General features: G+C 40.1%; 2 protein-coding genes across 3 annotated transcripts in view; both read right to left on the bottom strand.

Annotated features, from left to right (window-relative positions):
• The window catches only part of LOC104924124 (WD repeat-containing protein 49), a 29,125-nt gene extending 20,385 nt beyond the window's left edge, over positions 1-8,740 (bottom strand). For both annotated transcript variants that reach the window (XM_027280463.1, XM_027280462.1), the window contains exons 1-7: positions 8,527-8,740; positions 6,871-6,966; positions 6,394-6,702; positions 4,089-4,262; positions 2,785-2,868; positions 2,459-2,551; positions 2,165-2,336 (exon numbers count right to left, since the gene is read on the bottom strand). In XM_027280463.1, coding sequence (XP_027136264.1) covers positions 2,165-2,336; positions 2,459-2,551; positions 2,785-2,868; positions 4,089-4,262; positions 6,394-6,702; positions 6,871-6,951 — 913 coding nt within the window. In that variant the 5' untranslated portion in view covers positions 6,952-6,966; positions 8,527-8,740. The remainder of the gene's footprint in view (positions 1-2,164; positions 2,337-2,458; positions 2,552-2,784; positions 2,869-4,088; positions 4,263-6,393; positions 6,703-6,870; positions 6,967-8,526) is intronic.
• A 1,748-nt stretch (positions 8,741-10,488) lies between these two features.
• pdcd10a (programmed cell death 10a) lies at positions 10,489-19,066 on the bottom strand. Its single transcript, XM_027280464.1, has 8 exons — positions 18,681-19,066; positions 16,121-16,315; positions 14,573-14,626; positions 14,247-14,364; positions 13,414-13,540; positions 11,812-11,890; positions 11,638-11,720; positions 10,489-11,224 (listed from the first exon to the last, which is right to left on the bottom strand). The coding sequence occupies exons 2-8, from the start codon at positions 16,208-16,210 to the stop codon at positions 11,143-11,145; spliced, it is 633 nt and encodes a 210-aa protein (XP_027136265.1). The 5' UTR covers positions 16,211-16,315; positions 18,681-19,066; the 3' UTR covers positions 10,489-11,142.
• Positions 19,067-19,104: the final 38 nt, after the last annotated feature.

The raw sequence follows: 19,104 nt of genomic DNA on the forward strand, positions 1-19,104 counted from the left end.
AACCCTGCTGTATAGTAAACCAACCAATCCACAGGCGCTCAGCACAGCATAGAATTAGTTTGGTTTGATTTGCTCACTGGTGTTACAGAAAATGTAATGGATCTTGCATCACCATCTATCTCAATTAACACTTTGATTGAGAACAGCTAAATTGGATGCCACACGTCTCTATTAGAGGCTGCTTAGCTTTCAAATACTGCACAAATAAGTGCAGTCTGCGAGATGGCATGTGACAGTCGTAGGTCAAAGATCGGCTGCATAACTGGGGCAAATAATTGCGTCTGATTACATTTCATACGCCACGTCTTTTCTCCGTCCTGTGAATTAAAAGATCAGACAGCTTCCCATGACTCATCATTGATTAATGAGGCCTTCTCTCTTTCATTCACGCACACAAATCATAAATCAAGCTATTTGTGATGCAGACCCAGATACATAACATCTGCTATAGCCAGCGTTGTATGTAATGTCACACTTATTGCTGTGAGTTTGGAATTTAAAGAGGAACAGCAGGCATCACTTTATATTTACATCAAAGCAAACCTCTTTTGTTCTGCAACAAATCACTGCACATTTTGGACGATTTTACGTACACGGCGCCGTTCATCCTTAATGTTCTTTCTCATTTCTTTGATCACAGCATTATGTGGATATGTTAATGCTTTTCTCTCACACAGACACACACTTCCTACAGCTCTCTCCTTCCGTGTCCTTACGGGTCTGTGTCCATCCCAATTTCCTCCTAATTTCCTCTCAATTTTCCCTTTCTGTTCCACCACCCTTCGCCTCTCTCTCTCCCTCCCTTCCTCCTCCCTCCTCCTCCTCCCTCCCCCCATTCTCTCTGGTGGCCCATGAGCCCGAAGGTTTGGAGGTCTGGATAACCAGCCATGTCTAATGGTACACAGCCCACTCATACTGCAGGGTGGGCAACTTCAAAAGAACAGCACCAGCACCCCAGAGGTATGCGAACACACATATACAGTCACACAAGCTCCCTCTTTTCCTTTCTCATACTCTCAAAACACTGCTCATACACACACATATACAAACACAGCAAACTGTAGTACACACCCTCTCTTGCTGTTTCACATGCACATGCACACACAGCCTATAAAAATTCAATTAACCAGAGCTTTTAAGGTTTTGGCATTGTCTCCGCTGTTTCCCCCTTTTTTGTTTTCCCATTTGTTGTGCGTTTTTATATGTACTTTGTTCTTGTTTTCCCCCTTTATCAGAATCTCCCCCTTCAGCCAAGCTAGTCTCAGAGCTCTGCCTCTGCTGAATCATTATCAAACAGCCCAATGACTCTTCAGAGGGGCTCTACACGAATGATGAAATCGAGATACAACTAAGCAACCCTTTTGTTACCCAGGCTGAGCTGAAACCTCGAGAGGCTAGACCTCAAGCTTGTGACTTTATGCCTATAGTCTGGCTATGTAAGACTATAAAGTGGATGACTCAGGGGGGCTTGCTGCATGTGTGTCAGTCAGTGTGTGTGTGTGTGTGTGTCAGTGTGTGTGTGTGTGTCTGCGCATCAGTGACAGAGACACACCCAAGCATTTCCATGGTGTTGCATAAGCCGTTATTATAGTGATACTAAAAAAAGGAAGCAAGCAGATAGGCAGTGGCTCTTATCCCAACTGTCAAGGTGAAAGTGTGTGTGAGAGTGTCAGGTATGTCTGACACCCAGAGTGTGTCCTTTCTTTCTCCGTGTCATCTGAGCTGCTGATTTTGCACCCTTGCTTTCATTCTGTCCAACTAATAAAAACTATTTTTGAACTGAGGCACAGGTGATTGTCAGTACAATTCAGGAAAAACAGCCGGATTTTTAGAAAAATAGAATAGAATAGATACTTTATTGATCCTTCGAGGAGAATTATTTAATAGAATAGATACTTTATTGATCCTTCGAGGAGAATTATTTTTCTTTACACACACACACACACACACACAAAGGGCTCATAGACATGCAAATGTGGAGAGAGATGGTGGAATGATGGGCAGCCACACAGAGCAGCACCTTAAAGGGTTCGGTGCCCAGGAGGTGAACTGGCACCTCTCCAACTACCCGTCTGTCCTCTATACTTTGGTCCATACTGGACTTGAACCTGCCACCCTCTGGTGTGTGTGTGTGTGTGTGTGTGTGTGTGTTCGTATTTCCTACCTTTTCTAACCCAGGCAGGCGCGTGTGCCTGGTGTGTCACAGTGTAACAGGAGCGATGCTTTCCTTTGACCAGCTCGTCCCATAGGATGATATCTGCTGAATCTGAGTCCATCCTCATACTCCGTCTCTCAAACAGAGAGATATGAGCTGATGTAAAATATAAAGCACTGACCTGGGATAACATACACAGACACACACAGAGTTATGGAGCAATTGAAGACTCCTGAGAATCCTCTGCCTTCTTCATCTTCCCCTTTTCTATTATTCCTTTACTTTTTTACACCTGTGAATTACCTGTCCTCCAATGTCTCCTAAGGTGAGAACGGCCTGATCTGGGTGAGATGGATCGACCCAGTAGTCAAGACACCAGGGAGTAAACTTCAAACCCTGGAGAAGATAAGAAGTGGTGTGTACATCATATTTCATTATTATATGAACTCTAGACACTCAATATCCAGAGTGCAACAGTGCAGGCCAATATAATACCAGAAAATACCAGCGGAACCAAAACATGAGCATATGCATATATACAGTTTATATAAATAAATAAATAAATAAATAAATAAATATACAGTATATTGTTCTTTTTCTGGGTGGAAATATGGCTTTTTTTTTATTACCTGGAGTTTATACTTGCAGTTGAAGTCTTGCTTAGACGGTATGTCATAGAAATACAGCTCCTTACTTGTGAAAGACACAGCTATCTAAGAATTAAGGGAAAGGGAGTGACAATTTGTTCATTAGAAACAAGTTCAGATAAACAGCAATTCATTACCTAAATATTACATAATAAAGATTTAACTATTTGCCTGACAGATATGAATACAAATACAAAAACTTTATTGTCCACAATGTGGAGCACCACCCTGTATCCTGGTCCAACAGACTTTAATTTATTACCTTGACAGCAAAGGACAAAGGATTTCTTGTAGAAATTCATATAAAGCATCAGTAATCTCAAACGTCTCCCTGAAGGTAGAAGTTTAAATTCACTGTACGGTGGGTGGGAAAGGTTGTTAATAATTCTGTCTGCTTTAAGATTTAAGATTTCATCATACTTACTTCTTAACTGTGGCTTCCCTAAGATTTTGAAGGTCATGTTCACTATTTTCTGCAGCTTGTTCCTCCTCTCAGTGTTCGGATCACAGTACTACATGGTCATGTTAAAAGACAGGATGCTTTCTGCATGGCTCTTCATACAATTTCCCAAATGTTTTGGCTCACTCCAAAATTGCTTGGGCATCAAGTGAAGTTTGGTGTCGATGTATGTACCAAGGTATTTAAAATGATCAACAATCTCAACTATTTGGTTATTAATTATTATTGACTGTGTTAAATCTTTGCTGTTTTTGATAAGCTATTTTGTCTAACTAGCATTTATGATTAATACCAATTCTGAGACTTATCAAAGAGTTAACACGCAATTAAAATAGAGACTCTGCCTCAGTATTTCCCTTCTGTTGTAGAGAAACCAGTACTATATCATCAGCATACTTAAATAAACTGAAATTAGCATGACTGATCTTGAATGCATAATTAGAAAATCTTGATGTGTGTTATACAACAGAATTATATCTGTCACCCACAAATCTGTAGATAATTGGAAGTATTTATCAATAATTGATGGTCTTATTACTGAAAAACAAATGTTTATTTTCTGAACATTATTCAACAGCATCATGTCTGCAATTCCATTAACCAAAAGCACTGATCAATAATTAATTGACTGAGTGAAATGCTTGTTTACCTCTGAGCAGCACAATATCTGCCCCACAAAACTGAGACGACATATAAATAATTCATTTATGAATTTATTTCTACAGTAACATTTGTTCAGTTGTTTAAGCTGTGATACAAGCAGGACACCAGTCAATAATTTCCCCGACCAATAGTTCGTCATGGGACTTATAAAAGTAAAAGTCACCTTGTGTACATTGTGTAGCAGCACCATGTCAGTGACCCAGAGGTCCTTTGGTGTGACTGTGCTGTTTTGCAATCGATGCGTGTGCAGGAGGGACATGTCCTCTCCGTCCCGCAGCCCCACAGTTCCACCTTTGCTCACAGTCAGATACTGACCTGAACTCTGGAGGTAGAACACCTGGGGAGACCAGAGAACATTACAAAACAACAAGATTTAACCTAGACAAATATACAGACTGGCTAAAGTAACAGAAAGACCTTCAGAAGAGCCTTAATGTCTTAATGGGAAGTTAATTAGCGAAATGGAGGCTACAGCCTTGAGGACAAATTTTTTAATATTTCATCTTAAAGTGTTTCCTTTCCTTTCTTGTTAATCTTAAGCCATAAAACCATACTAAAATAACTCCATTAAACTAAATCTTCCTCTCACTGGATGCAAGTGAGTGTAAAAGAGTAGGGCACGTTCTTCTGTGCTGAAACCAATTAAACAAAAAGGATTAATGAATGAAGCCATTTTATTGGCTGTGCTACAAGAATTAAGGAAAAAAAAAAAACTGAGAGCCGCAGAAAATAGGCTTGAGCTGACTGTCTGATGAGAGAGACACTGAATATCTTTAATGAGAGAAAGGTTTATTAACACTTATAGAATAGAGGTCAGGGCTTAGATGAATGTAATTACTCCAGACTGGGTCACTTTCCCACAGCCAACTGGAGGATCTCTCAGATTGGCGTGTCATGTATTTATCTCTAATTATTCTAATTACCTATTTATCTTCAGCTGGTGAGTCACTGGTACGCTGAGTTTCTTTTCACAGATGCAGCAATTGGAGCACTGGCATTTTTGTTTTAAAAGCTTGCTTTAAGACTTTTCTTAAAACTGACATATACATAGTATACTAAAAATGACCTTTCAGTCTGACTTGTCATGTTGAATAGTAACAGTAATATTGTTTTATCCTGATTAAAAACTGTTGCCGGTACAAGGAGATTCCCATTCAGCTTGCAATATGGAAACATCAGTATATTTCAGTTATTCAAGAATACCAATGCAAGACATGTTATATGTACTGTAAAAAATATGTGATGTATCAAAACTTAGTAAAACAGAAGCTAAACTGGACGTGGGTCAGGAATTAATTACTAAAGTTTTAAAAGTGGTGACATTGCAGATTCCAACCAACTGAATACTGCTCGCCTCACCTCTCCCGTTCCAAGCTTGTAGGTTAAACTACAGTGGCTGTGAAACAGAAAGGAGACGGAAAAAGGTCTCCACGGAAGAGGGCCCGCTTCCTCTGTACTGTAGATATAAAAGGCTCATTCTAAAGTAGTAGTAAGTAACATAATGATTGTTATTTTCAGCTTAACATACACAAATGAAAACATAGTTATGGTCATCATATTGCATTTCTGCCAGTAGATCCCCTTAAATGTTACACACTGGACCTTTAAAGCATAATCAATCATGGAACAAGTAAAGTAGTGTGGCTAAAGTTCCCTGTTTACAATTTTATCAGATGCAGAGAAACATTTGAATTCATTTAGTGTTGTGTTTCTGGCCATTTCTGATAGCATACAGGAGTTTATCTGGGTTTTTTTTTTTTTTTTTTTAGACTGAACCGTGGGCTGTTGAACCAAAACAATCAGCTGAAAGGTGCTAAAACGTTTTGTAGGGCTAAGGTGAACTGCATATGGTTCATCATAACGGGCAAACCTGTGTCACATTAGACATAGTCATTTGATTTATTGCTATATTAACAATACGTTATTACAGCTTTTAGTATATTTGTCATGTTTTCTTTTTTGTCTACCCCGTTTAAGCCGTGCCACACTTTACTAAACGGACAGAAATGAGTCTTCTAAGCATCCTTTAGCCTCCTTAAGCTAAAGGGGCCAAAACCATCCAGCCATTTGGAAAACAACTTACACAACACTCTGACATTTTGACATTCTCAGGATTGAAAGATTAAAGTGTTGAGCCATCACTTTAACCACAGCAGTAGGCACTTTATTCCCGGCTGCTTCATTTACATATTAATTGATAGATGTTAAACTTAAAGGAGTCCAGAGCCATTTATCTCAAAAGAGGTGTGCCATTTTGATGAGCAGGACCCTAATACTTTCAAACTTTTCCTTGCACAATGTTTAATAATGTGGACTTCCACCCTGTCAGCAGAGTTTTGGATTCTCCAGTCAGTCAATGTCAAAATATATTTTAGATAACATCCTGCATCATATGTTTAAAAATGTGTTTAAAATGAGCAACAAACTCTCCTTCTCTTGAGACTCCAAGAGGTCATTGACCCTTTTACCTTTTGAACCTGGTCTCGATGCGGACAGGTCAAAGTGCGTGGTGGTTTCCAGCAAGGCACACTGCTGGTTCTGGTGTTCTTCAATTTATCAGTGAGCTCCAGTAGCAGGAAAGAGCAAAGGCCTCCCCAGTCGACACGCCCTTCTTCCTTCACAGCGTCAATGTCCAGGAGGAGGCCGCGGTGCTCCTGAGTGACAACTACACTGTCGAACAGGAGGCCATATTCCTCCTTGGAGCCACGGCCAACTGATGACCAAGCCAGATCGACGAATTCACTTCTGGACAAGGAGCGAGATGCACCAGAGGGGTCCTGTATCAAGATCAACAAGAGACATTAATGTCTGCGCATTTCTTTTGACACCTGGAAATGTGGTACTATGGGATGTTGGTAAACAGACTCTTTTTTTTTTAGTATTCTCACGTGAATTATAGTTGTTGTAATATGAGACTAATAAAAAAAACAGACCAAAACACTCACCAGGAAAAGGCCCTGTAGCTTTCTATAGTCCTCAGTGTTCATCCTGCTCTCAAGCTGTGCTACCTCCATCCTCGTTCCCATAGTTACAGCTCAGACCTGTCAATCAATCACCAGCATACCAGAGAAGGTCAGGAAGGTAAAGCATGTGTATGGGAGTCTGCATTGAGGACTCACAGTCAAATAATAGATTCCACCGCATTTCTAGGTATTACATGAGAAACAAGATGTTCCCAGCTAGAGTAATCCCTTAGTAACCATCTATATCTGTTTCACAGCGTGTTGTCAAGTCACCATAACCATAAAGAGTCGCAACAGCAGGAGCAGGACTTCCTTTGTTGGCTCTTTTCACTCCAACCAAACATGTCTGTGTTGAATGACGTGCAAAGGTCTTTCAATTTCAACAGAAACACCACCTCTCCCACCTCCAGTTCAATGGCTTTGAATGGTGGGTGAATAGGTCCCCAAATTATTTCTCAGAAATGGATTAAGGAGGCGACAGGTTGCCACAGCATGTCATGTCTCTGTTAAGTCAGGTAACGTGAAATAAAATCCAGAAGTCAGGTAGATGAGTAGTACGAATAAAAGGTAGGATTTGTTAAATTAGTCCGTGTGGTGATGAAAAAAAGCTCTTTTGGGGTGTAAGAGAGAAATGAGAGCTGATGAAAAAGTTTCCTTTTAACTACAAAACACTACAGAGGACAGCGGAGAATAGAAAACACTCTCTGTTCCATTTTGAGCTTAACATAAACATTTATGAGACAAATTCATTAGAAGTGGCATCAAACCGAGCAGAGATTTAGATGACAGGGTGTGTAATGAAAGCAAAAAAAAAAAAAAAAATCGATGCTTTGCTGAAGCTATTACCTTTTTTTTATGATGGTGATTAACTGCAGCTTGATCCTGATAAGTTGATGATAGTTTATCCGCTTCTTTATTTACATCACTGACAACAAGTAGCAGACTGCAACAGATGCATTTATGTTACGGCGATAAATGAAAAGAATGCCGAAGCCTTGGGGAGGATTCCATCATGTTTTGTTTATGAGTGCGATAACTTTTAATCAAATGCATCCTGACTTGTTCTGTGGCAAGCAGCTGCCGTCAGTCTTTACGAGATTACACAGACACAGTTCCATAAAATTAACACAAAAAGAGAGCCCATAATTTGGGTTGATGCATTATACATATTGCTGTTTGAACAAACATAAAACATATCAAACACCCAACAATGCTGCTAGCTGTCATTTACTGTCGTGAGCTGCTTTCAATCGTGTGTGTGTAAAAAATAAAAAATATAGTATAGTGCTGTCATATCTGTTGGCAAACAAAACCCACTTACCAGACTTGCCTCTCTTCTTCCTAGATGGCCGCTTCAAGTCTCTCAAAACTGTCACTGCTGGATTTCTATCTGGGGTTTATTAAAGTTGTACAGAGTATCATCCACTGCAGTCAAACTGTCCAAAAAGCCATCTCAGCACCTGGCTGTAACTGCATAATGACAGGCTCTTGGGCTAGCAACATCACTGTCAGGTTAGATATACCTTTCCAGCACTGCCAGCGGGTACGTACACATCAGTCAGGCAGGTCTTTAATCATGAAGTCCATATAGCAGAGCTGGACACACAGTCTCTCAGTTAATAACAAATTCAAACTTACCAAGATGACCAATTTCATCCACACAGTCCACAATGGGTGTCCAGAGTAAACTGCCCCAGAATCCCCCATGCTCTCAGCTGTTGAAACACCATTTTTAAATGTATGACATTTCAAACAAATCCTCGGGCTCCTGGCTGCTCTGTCTTGGCCTTGGCTGGGTTTTGTCTGTGGGAGATTTGACTGATTCCAGGAGCCCCAAGCTTTGTGTCCAGAGGTTTGTCTAAGCCAGAAACGTCTGAGAGGCAATCAACGCTAACAGCCCTGGCTGCAGCACACACCCCCAGAGAGAGTTAACTAACTGCCCCCAGTAGCCCAGACAGTGGCAGAGGCCGCGCGCGCACACACACACACACACACACACACACACACACACACACAATTCTTTTCTTTTATTATCCCTCTCTCTCAAAGACTCGGGGTAAGTTTCCTGGCAACCAAGTAGTCAAAAAGAGTTGTGTTGTGTGAGTCCAGGCCTTATTGTAACACAATGTGAGTGTGTGTTCTATTCACAGATTAGGCACTGGAGAGAAAATAATCTGTGCGAGGTACAATTACCCCCTCCTGCACACAAACACCACAGCTATAGCAACACACAATTAACAACAACATTAGTATTCTACTGCCACTCATAAAAGTACCTGACCTAGACGTGACCAAAAGAGAAAACACACCAGCAGAAAGAAGAACAAAAGAAGTAATAAAAAGTCTCTTTGGGATTTATTAAACTGAGACAAATAGATTGCCTGTATGACTGCGAGCATGAATACACACAAAAACTATACTCCAACACAGATATTATCGCCCCCACTCCCTCCCCGCTGCTTCAGTGACCACGACCAATCCCTGTGTGTGACTTAATGGCCTGGAATAACTTGAATTAGCTGATTACAGCGGTCGTCAACGGTGACAGGATCAGAAAATTAGGTCTCAGCAATTTCAATAATAAAGCTTTAAAAATTAACACTATCACAATTGGATTACAGTGGTGCATGTTAGGAGCCAGTACAGAGCCCAAAATAGCCCACCACAAATCCACCATAGAAAATCCACTATTATACAGGGAGAAGAATGAAGTTGCTGGAATGGGGAAAAAATTGGTACGGATCTTAGTACTGGGAGGAAAGAGGTGCAGGCGAAGAAAAAGCAAGGGCAACTGAGCGGAAATGAAGTATTTTCATATAACAATGCAAATCTGCAGAGACCCACTTCTGAAAATCTTTCTCAAATGACAGAACTCTTTTGCAATAAAAAGTGTTTCTTCAACACACTCTTCATGACCTTTGTTTAAGGGTTTTTGAAAAATTGAAGTCACTTTATTTTATTTAAATTCAAGGGACTTAAGTATCCGATACTTCAATGACAAAGAGAAATGATACAGTCACAGTCGACTATATTTGTGTAAACTTGTTTAAAATACACTGCTTCAAATTCTTTCAAATCTGGACCACCAGTTTTGGTTTGTGTTGATCTATTTATTCATGTCTGAAACACCCTCCTTCAGTACCTTCTTTTACTGCACCAAGACCTTCAACTACTATGTGGTTTGGATGAACTCTATGGGCTGAGATTGCAGTATGAACTGGAGCCCAAAGCAAAGGATTTACTTCATATTTCATTGATTGAAGTATCTGTCACAGAAACATTTGTTTACCATTGGTGGAGGGCTAAAAATGAAAAATCCCTGATCAAACACTGCGATAGCTTTAATGGAAATATCTCAGTGTGGTACCCTGCAGACTATGGTTATATGTAAACTTGAAAGTTTGTTTTGTGGTAGATTTGTCTTTTGTATAAATACATACAGCAGTGGTGACCAAACCAAACAATTTGAGGACACATATTTTCTTGTAAAATACTTTTATCTCTTCAGGTTTGAACTAGAAGTGGACTTTCTATTGTTAGTAGACGGTAAATGTGAAGACTTTATTGTAACTTAAGTAAAATGAGAGACAGCACAGCTGGTGAGTTACTGGTCACCTGGACGGTGAGGGTTTATGATGCACTGGGTGAAGCAGTACATTTTACAACAGTACAGGACAAAGACAGCAGACAGAGAACACCGGCTCCATTTCAAATTCCCCAGCGTTTCTCCAGACCTTGACAGGATTTGAACATTTAAGTTGAATGTGATGCATGCCGATAGTGTCAGGGTATATGTGATACCACTAAATAGTAAAGATTATGACTTACAATAATAAAAAAATGACATTAAAACAAGAGTGCAAAAATGTGGGAATGTATTTGGAAACTAAATGTTACTTCTTAATACTTTTTTAGACTTGTGCAATCACAAACTTTTAAAAAGTACACAGGAAATAATCACATTTTTCCTAAACTTTTTCAGGACTACACTGTCCTAAACAGAGAGAGAAATATATCAAGGAATGAAGAAATATCGACTTAAGAATCTGATAAAAGAACAACATAAAACAGAGTTAAAAATCCCTGGCAATTGCTGTCAACCTGATTTGCTTTGAACTTCAAACTACCTGATCTCTCCTCAAAGCCACAGAATTATAAATTATACAGCCAAAAATAAGAAAATTACAAATTACAAAGCCACATATCACCTTCACTCTAATAAAAATGTCTGTGTGTGTTTGTCTTCTCAGGCTGCTACACCATGGTCTTGAAGGCCTGCAGGATCATGTTGGTTTGGTGGGTGAGCCGGTTGGCACTGACAAACACGTTTATCACTCTGGAAAGAACCGTGACAGAGACACAAGGACACATGTGTCAGTCATACAGTAAAGGAACCACGGCAACAATATTAGGATTGATCCAGGAAACACTTTGATCTGACTGGAATGGAGAATGTCAGGCTTCAGAGAATACAAGCCAGCATGAATCCACAGGAAATGGGTCAAGGGAATTATTCAGCAATGGTGGATTTGATAGAAGCGGGCCTGTGATCAAACGACAACCATTTACATGGTGGTGACAGTGTGTGTGTGTGTGTGTGTGTGTGTGTGTGTGTACAACCATAAAATGTGTTGGTAGTGTGCGTGTGAACAAGAAAAGGCTGAAAAAGTGAGTGAGAAGGCAGAAAAAGAAGAAAAACAGACAGAAAAAAGCCCAAAAACAGAGAATAAACTAGAAAAAGTGTCATACTTTCCATCTTTGAAGTAGGTTTTGAGAGCGTCGCTGAAGCTCTTGGAGTATTTCACAAACTCTTTCTTCTGCTTTTCCAGTGCCTAACCAATAAATACAGACAGCCTTTCAGCTCCACTTATTTTACAGCATCTGTGTTTGTGCATTTTTTTTCTCCTCCGTGTTTCTACTTACCCGTCTATTCTGATACTGGTATTTCCTGAAGACAGTATTAACTGTGTCTAGCAGCTCCTTGATGGCACTGGCAATGTCTCTGTGGATAATGCACAGTATAAGTGCGCGTTTAAAAAAAAAGAAAAAAACACAAAAAAACCACACAATATCTGAAAATCTGTCTGTTTTCATCAGGTAGTGATACCCTGAGACTACAGCTCGTTGTCATTCTTCCAAACATGCTTTAACCTTCAACTTTTTCTCCCCTCGTATGCACTTTAAATCTGCTGTTGCATAACTTTAATTTTTTAGCATTCCTTTTGAATTGATTTTATTTCTAAGCCCACCGCTTGGTAAGTAACTTAAGCGGTGACGCACTAACAGTATTGAATTTGATCAAAATAATGACAAAGTGGGCCAAGAAAATGAATCAGCTTTTTGAGCCGTGGCTCAGGGACGTCCAATAACCCGAAGGTTGGTGGTTCGATCCCCGATTGGAAGGTGAACTGACAGCTGGTGGGGTGGCAGTCCATCTCCTTGCCATGGCTGAGGTGCCCTTGAGCAAGGCACCATACATCTGCTCCTCGTGAATCGCTGCCCACCGCTCCGGTGTGTGTATATGGCATCTGTCACTATGTGTGTGTTCCTCTGCTTGTGCATGTGTGTTCCGACAGGTGCCAGCTAGATTGGGATAAATGCGGTGAAATAATTTCCTGTGTGTAACATGATTAATAAAGTTTCTACTTAATTTTTCTCCTGCGACAAGTAGGGATCCTACGGTTTCGTCTTCACTTTAAGTCTCGCACTAAGATCAGCAACCATGTATGTTTATGTTGCATGTTTTAACGCAGGTCAGGACACTTAAAGTAAGATGTGGCTGAAAGCTCTTTTGAGCTGAGATTATATTGTAACACACACGTAACTTTTAAATTCTTCTATTTGATCTTAAATGAAGAAAATTCCATTAAATGTCAAACACGCAGTGGATGTATACAATAAAAGATTAATTTGACTCCAATTATTAACTGCAGTGAGTCTTTACTTGCTAAATGAAGGTGCAGTAGTTATATTAAACCATATGTTGTGTTTTAGCTCGTGGACTGGAGCTCTTAGGGTGTGTTTGGACAGAGCAAGAAGAAAATTTTTATCCTGAATTTTCGCATGAATATGACCAATGGACTGGTTTGTGCAGCCTGTCAATGTACCAAGAATACAGGCACTGGCTCTATCTAGGAGTGTGCATGTGTTTGTTTAGACTTAGACTGGCCTCAAAACTCCAGACAGAGAGATTTTCAACTCCTGCTGACTCGTCTCTGTCTCATTACGCTTCGGAACCAATCTGCATCTATTCGCAGCCACTCATGTCTTTCCTTTGATTTGTATTAAACAGCACCTTGCCCATAAATCTTTTTGTGTTTTATGCAACGATGGTCTTCATCAAAGACACACACTTTATCGCAGATTTGGTTTTTGTTCCAAACTATTAACTATAAAAGATTTTAATGACCCATAATAAAGACATTTTCTGGCAATGTATTTAATTAATACAGAGTGTATTTCTCTCTCTCTCACACACACACACACACACACACACACACACACACACACACAGAGCTGTCTTACTTGATGGTCTGTAGGAAGCCTACTCTATCATTGATCTCATCTGGTATGGTGCTGAGGATGTGTTTCAGAGCTCGGGCCCTCTCGTTCAGCTCCTGGAACTCTGGCTCCTCCCTGTCAATCAAGAACTCTGAAAACACAGAGAGGAAGAGAAAAATACAGATCTTCAAACTCCTCAGTGGCAGGTGTAGCAACACACATGCAAATAGCTATAGGGGACAACGAAATGTAGCAATTAATAATGGCTGCACGCGTGGAAAACACCTCTATAGTGCAAATGCAGAAAATGAATACGGAATCAAGTGCAATGTGTTTGCATACACTCTAAAGTGATAGTGTTTGGTTTGTCGGGAACGATTAAGGTGTGTGCCATGCAGGAGGTACATTTACAATTCATCCAAAGTGTGTATATGTGTGCGTGTGTGTGTGTGTGTGTGTGTGTGTGTGTGTGTGTATGCATGTGTGAATTCATTACTACCATCAATCACTGTACGCGGCACAAGGAATTCAATTACAGACAGAGAGGAACATTTGAGAACAGGGAGAGCAGCTGATTTGTGGAGAAACAGCTCCCCCCAGTGGATAGTTGGGCTAATGTAATATTGACAAAGTGAATCTACAGTAGGGCGGTCATCATCCAGCTTTCTAAACTGTCTTTGAGCGACGCAGTCAGTGTTGTGCATATACTGCCTCTGGAGGACAGCAAATTTTTTAAAAAATCCTCCTCAGGAAGTGATCCGGTAACTCAAAATTGTGGCGGCACAAACACTGACCAGTTTGCCTTTATCTGTCACCCCGTCCCCCTCCTCTCTTTGCATATTCAAAGAGCATCCTACCTTCCACGTCGTCTTCAGCCATGCGAAGTAGAGCCTCATTAAAATCGACTTTTAAGTTCTTCTTCTCCACTATTTTCAAAACAATATCCTGGGTGAGGCCCGGGTTCTCCTTCTCTGCCTGGAAACACACAAACATACAGTTTGCACGGACAGCATTGGCACCCTCCTCGATCCTTTGTGGCACTAAAATGCGCTACATGTACAAATCAATATAAAGTATGGACATGATTTTCAAAGTGAAAAGGTACGAGCGTAGTTATTATAAGAAAGACGGCAGCATCTCATGAAATGTAAACAAACTGACAAAAGGAAACTTTTTCTTTTACCTTGATGAACGCTGCTCTCAAGGTCTGCGCTGCGGAAGAGTTGATTGTCTCCAGCTGCAAGTTATGATACACATACATAAGCCAGTGGCAGAACTGCACAAGAAATCCTCTGAGCTGATATCTGGTATAACAGCCCCTGTCACTACTTCAAATTACAAATGATGTCTCTCAGTTTGCACATCATGTACTCACGTGTGTGTTGGTTTAAAATACAGTGTCATTTAATGATCAATTACCCATCAAAAATGTGAAAAAAACACAAATAAAAAAAGGGGGAAAAAAAGAAAACAGTTGCAGGAGTCAGATGTGCGATGAGCTGACGCGAGGGCTTTCGGCTAAAGTTTTTGGAAATTGCTATTTAAACTTTTGGGGGGGGCATTTCGTGTTTTTATTGGAGAGTAGACAGAAGAAATGAGGCAAGAGATGAACAGAGGATGACAGTGTGATTACATGGTCAGCGCTGCAGACTCACAGGCCACCAGGGCACCCTTAAAAACTGGTTTCAAAATTGCCAGATTTAGTCTTTGCCAAGCTCTCAAACACAATGCTCCCGATCTCTGTACTACAATATGCAATAGCCCTGCTTGTGTGTGTGTGTGTGTGTTACCCTATAAACAGAGAAGAGCACAGATGCAGATTTTCAACACAAAGTGGTACATAATTTGCTTGATAATTTTTGTTTTGTTTGGTATGCTTTGCAGTATTCTCTATGTAACCTTTGTGCCTCTTGACTCTTGAGACATTTAAATTAAAACAAAAAGTCTCAACCTCACGGTGCCACTAGAGAGATCAATAAAGTTATTATGATACATACATACACCTAGGAAACACAAATGTCTGGACAAAATTGATATTTCACTACATAAGTTAAAACGTATTGATTTGGATTAGGATTTATCTTCTAGGGGAAATGAATGTGTGTACGAGCATTCCAGCCAATGGTTGTTGAGATGTCGGTCTGAATCATAAATGCCAACCTCAGTTTCCTTTTCTAAAAGGAAGAGTTAGAGGTTGTCCAAAGGTCATGAGGAGAATGAAAACAGTCATAACCATCTATTAAACTTGAGATGTTTCAGTCTAGATGGAAGTGGATCAATGGATCCACATTTTCATCTCTATACCAATGCAACTAGCATTTTCTTCAGACTGGTAGATTTGCTGAGCACAGACCTTAAATAAACATACAACAATATAAACATTGACTCAAGTCCAAGCACAGACGAGTGCACGTCTATACATACAGATGCATCATGTAGACACAAATACCCACCACATATTGACAGTAGCATAGCACTTACCCTTGTTAATACTTCTTCCTCATTGCCAACATCAACAACAGGAAACATTCAGCATCTTCTATTTCCTTCTATTTATTTTTAGCTACCCAATAAACCTTTGAACCCTGCACAAAGTCTCATCGGTTAACCTCCGCAAGCGTTTTCAATAAACACGTAACAACCTCTACTTAACCTGTATATGTACAAGTCTCATCCACGTCTCTTTCTTCCTGCAACAAACAAACCTTATTTATTCCTTTTCTTTCTTTACCTGGTTAAAGACAGGATACATCACACTGTAGAGAGCCATAGAGACTGGTGAGACGTTGTCGGCTTCATTCTTCATGTCTTCCATGGTCATCTTTGACCAATCAGTGGGCTTTTGTGTGTGTCCCGGTCCACTTTTGCCAGTTTCACCGCATTCAATCACTCACGGAAGATTGACAGAATGGGAGCAAACAAGGACCTGAAGGAGAGAGCGGGACAGGTGAACAAGTGGGTGGGTGGGGGAGATAGATGGTGGATGGAAATGTGAGTATGGGGCTTCAAAGAAAAATGTGGCATGCTTACAATCAGGAATCAATTCCGCCACTTCAAATTTGGGCTTTTTAAATGTTCTTGTATTTTTGAAAAAAGTGGACAAAATAGAAAATGCGGTTATCGGAAGCTGTAATAAATACATTTTATAATGATTCCAAAAATGTTCCAGCTTCATTTCTTCCCATTACGTGTCATAAAATCCCATGTGTAACACTTTTTCAGAAAGCTTTTTTTAGTCACAGACATGATCATCACGTAACAGCCACGTTGCCAAAGAGTGTGCCCTTTACTGTTCCACTGGGCGCGATGGTGACAACACTGGCATGAGTCATACCTGAATAAGCAACACCCTCTCCAGTAATAAAAATATCACAGTGATAAAGATAGAAACGGCATATATACAGTGTTTTTTCTACCTTGTCATAAGGAGAGAGAGAATCCAGGTGGTAAAATAAGAGAAACATCTCTATAATATCCTCTTTCATTGATGTCTGTTCTGTCTCTCACAAACACACGCCTGTATATGGCACCTCCAGGACCAGTTCTTCCTCAGCCATTGTTTGTTGTGTGACACTTTTACAGGACCTATTATGATGTTGTTCTTCATTCTCATCATACACCGCAACAGACGATTAATCGCAGGGCAGGGACATTTCACATACCTATTATGTCTTCATGTGTGTGTGCTTTATCTTTTCAGGATTCCTGAGTTTCTGCCTGATGACCTGACGAACTGTCCATATTTACAACAGAAATCTGAAACTCAGGGAGCTTAATCGCAAAAGTACAAATTTCTACATGATGTCACTTTGACATCAGGCTGAAAATCTTTTTTTTTTTTGCACCCTTCTCTTGTTTCAAACCTGTTTGACCCCTGACCTTGCCCAGAATGACTGACTGGCGTGTGTGTTGCACCTGTAATCACATCAGTCAGTGATGTCACAGGGTCCTGGCGTACGCCTATACATCACTGCAGCAAGGTGAGAAGTCAAACCACTAGAGGTCAGCAAAGACAAGTTACTGTTACCCATTAAACAGAGATACAATATACTATATGTAATATGTCCTTTTTGTGTAATGTTAGAGATAATCACAAACTAAAATTGTTTAGTTTAATCCAGCTGAATTATAAAAAACATTCAGTTTAACAGGGTCAACTGCAGAGGCTGTGTTTCATTACTTTACATTACTGGATAGTCTGGATATAATAGTTTATCATTTTTTATTACGTTTAAATTTCTAAGCTCAACATGGGTCTGTGTTTACATCTAACGTGTGAATGTACATATGCAAATTCAAAATCAATATACTATAAGATTTATTTAAGTTATCTTTTATTAAAAGGATAAGGATATTTCCTGTGCTGACAAAAACAAAACTCCTTGGACAGATGTTGAATAAGGGCGTGGAAAGTCAATTAGTGAAATCCTTGTTAACCCAACACATTCAATTAATTTCAGGCTGTGTAAAACCATAAACAAGCAGCTAAATGAATGTGTGAGGATCTGATGAGTGGAAAAGAGGGATAATACTCATATGTATAGGATCTATATTTCCTAATGATGCATCTGTATATAGCCTTCATAATAACCATTTGCCCAGGTGGACATTTGAAACACAGGTGTAAGGAATAATCATGACATTAGGTGCGCCTGCAATGAATGGATCAGAAGTATTAATGAATGCTATTAGTCATACCTGTGCTGTATTCATTTATAGCCACCACAAACCTTGTTAAGGATCATACCAATAACTCACTGTGACATTTACAGGTCGAGCACCTTGTGATGGCAATTTTTTTTTTTAAATAGATCTTCCTTCTTGCTGAACTTTTCTGGCACTCATACGTGAGTGTGCTCATCGAGGTCACCTCCCAGTTTAATAAGTGGGACAGGCTGGCAGGTGATGCTAGTGCCATAACCACTGAACCCCAACACGTTTGTCACTTCACTGCCTTTAAACTACGCATCCATGTCGCAGGTGTAGAGGGGTCGACAGCTACGAAACTAGACTTAGCTATCGCGACATTGATGCCAATGAATAGAAAAGAAGCAGCGAGTCGACAAAGAGATGGATGCTGTGTTTTTGTTGTTGTTTTTTAAAAAGCAAAGTACAGGTAGCGTTAACGCGCTAACATGAGATTAGCAGTTCAGAGCAGGTGGCCAACTCCGTCCTTACCTAACGAGTGTTATACCGCAAGCTAACTTTCCAGTTATCAAACAGCAGAAACATACGAGGACAATAACAATAACACAGGTCCCTTTAGTTATTTACCATGGCAGGGTACTCACCCTCTCTTTCTTCTTGTGGTTTATGTCTCATTCAGGAAGTTTTCTGCCCGACAAAACCGAGAGCCGGGGAGGGCGGTGTTGAGAGCGGTCCGTTGATATCACACGAGAGGTTGGTTGTAGTTCTTTCGGTGAGTTTCCTACATGTTTAGTCATTGTAATGGCCACCAAAGCAGACTACAAATCCCATAAAGACACAGGTGTTGTATTTTTTTTAACCCTTGTGACGCTTTCCTTTTACAGAGGTGCGTATGAGTAGTTTAGCGTTTTTCACACTTTTAGAAAGCGTAAAATATCAAATAAATCTGTTTTAGTGGGACACCGTAGATATATTTAGTTAAAATAACAGCAAACAAAGCTAGTAGTGAGTACAGCACAAAAATGACCGTTGCACTGTTGGTCAAGAGGGTTATCTACAGTCCCAACT

This window comes from Larimichthys crocea, chromosome VII, assembly GCF_000972845.2.
Source record: "Larimichthys crocea isolate SSNF chromosome VII, L_crocea_2.0, whole genome shotgun sequence".
Classification (NCBI taxonomy): domain Eukaryota; kingdom Metazoa; phylum Chordata; class Actinopteri; family Sciaenidae; genus Larimichthys; species Larimichthys crocea.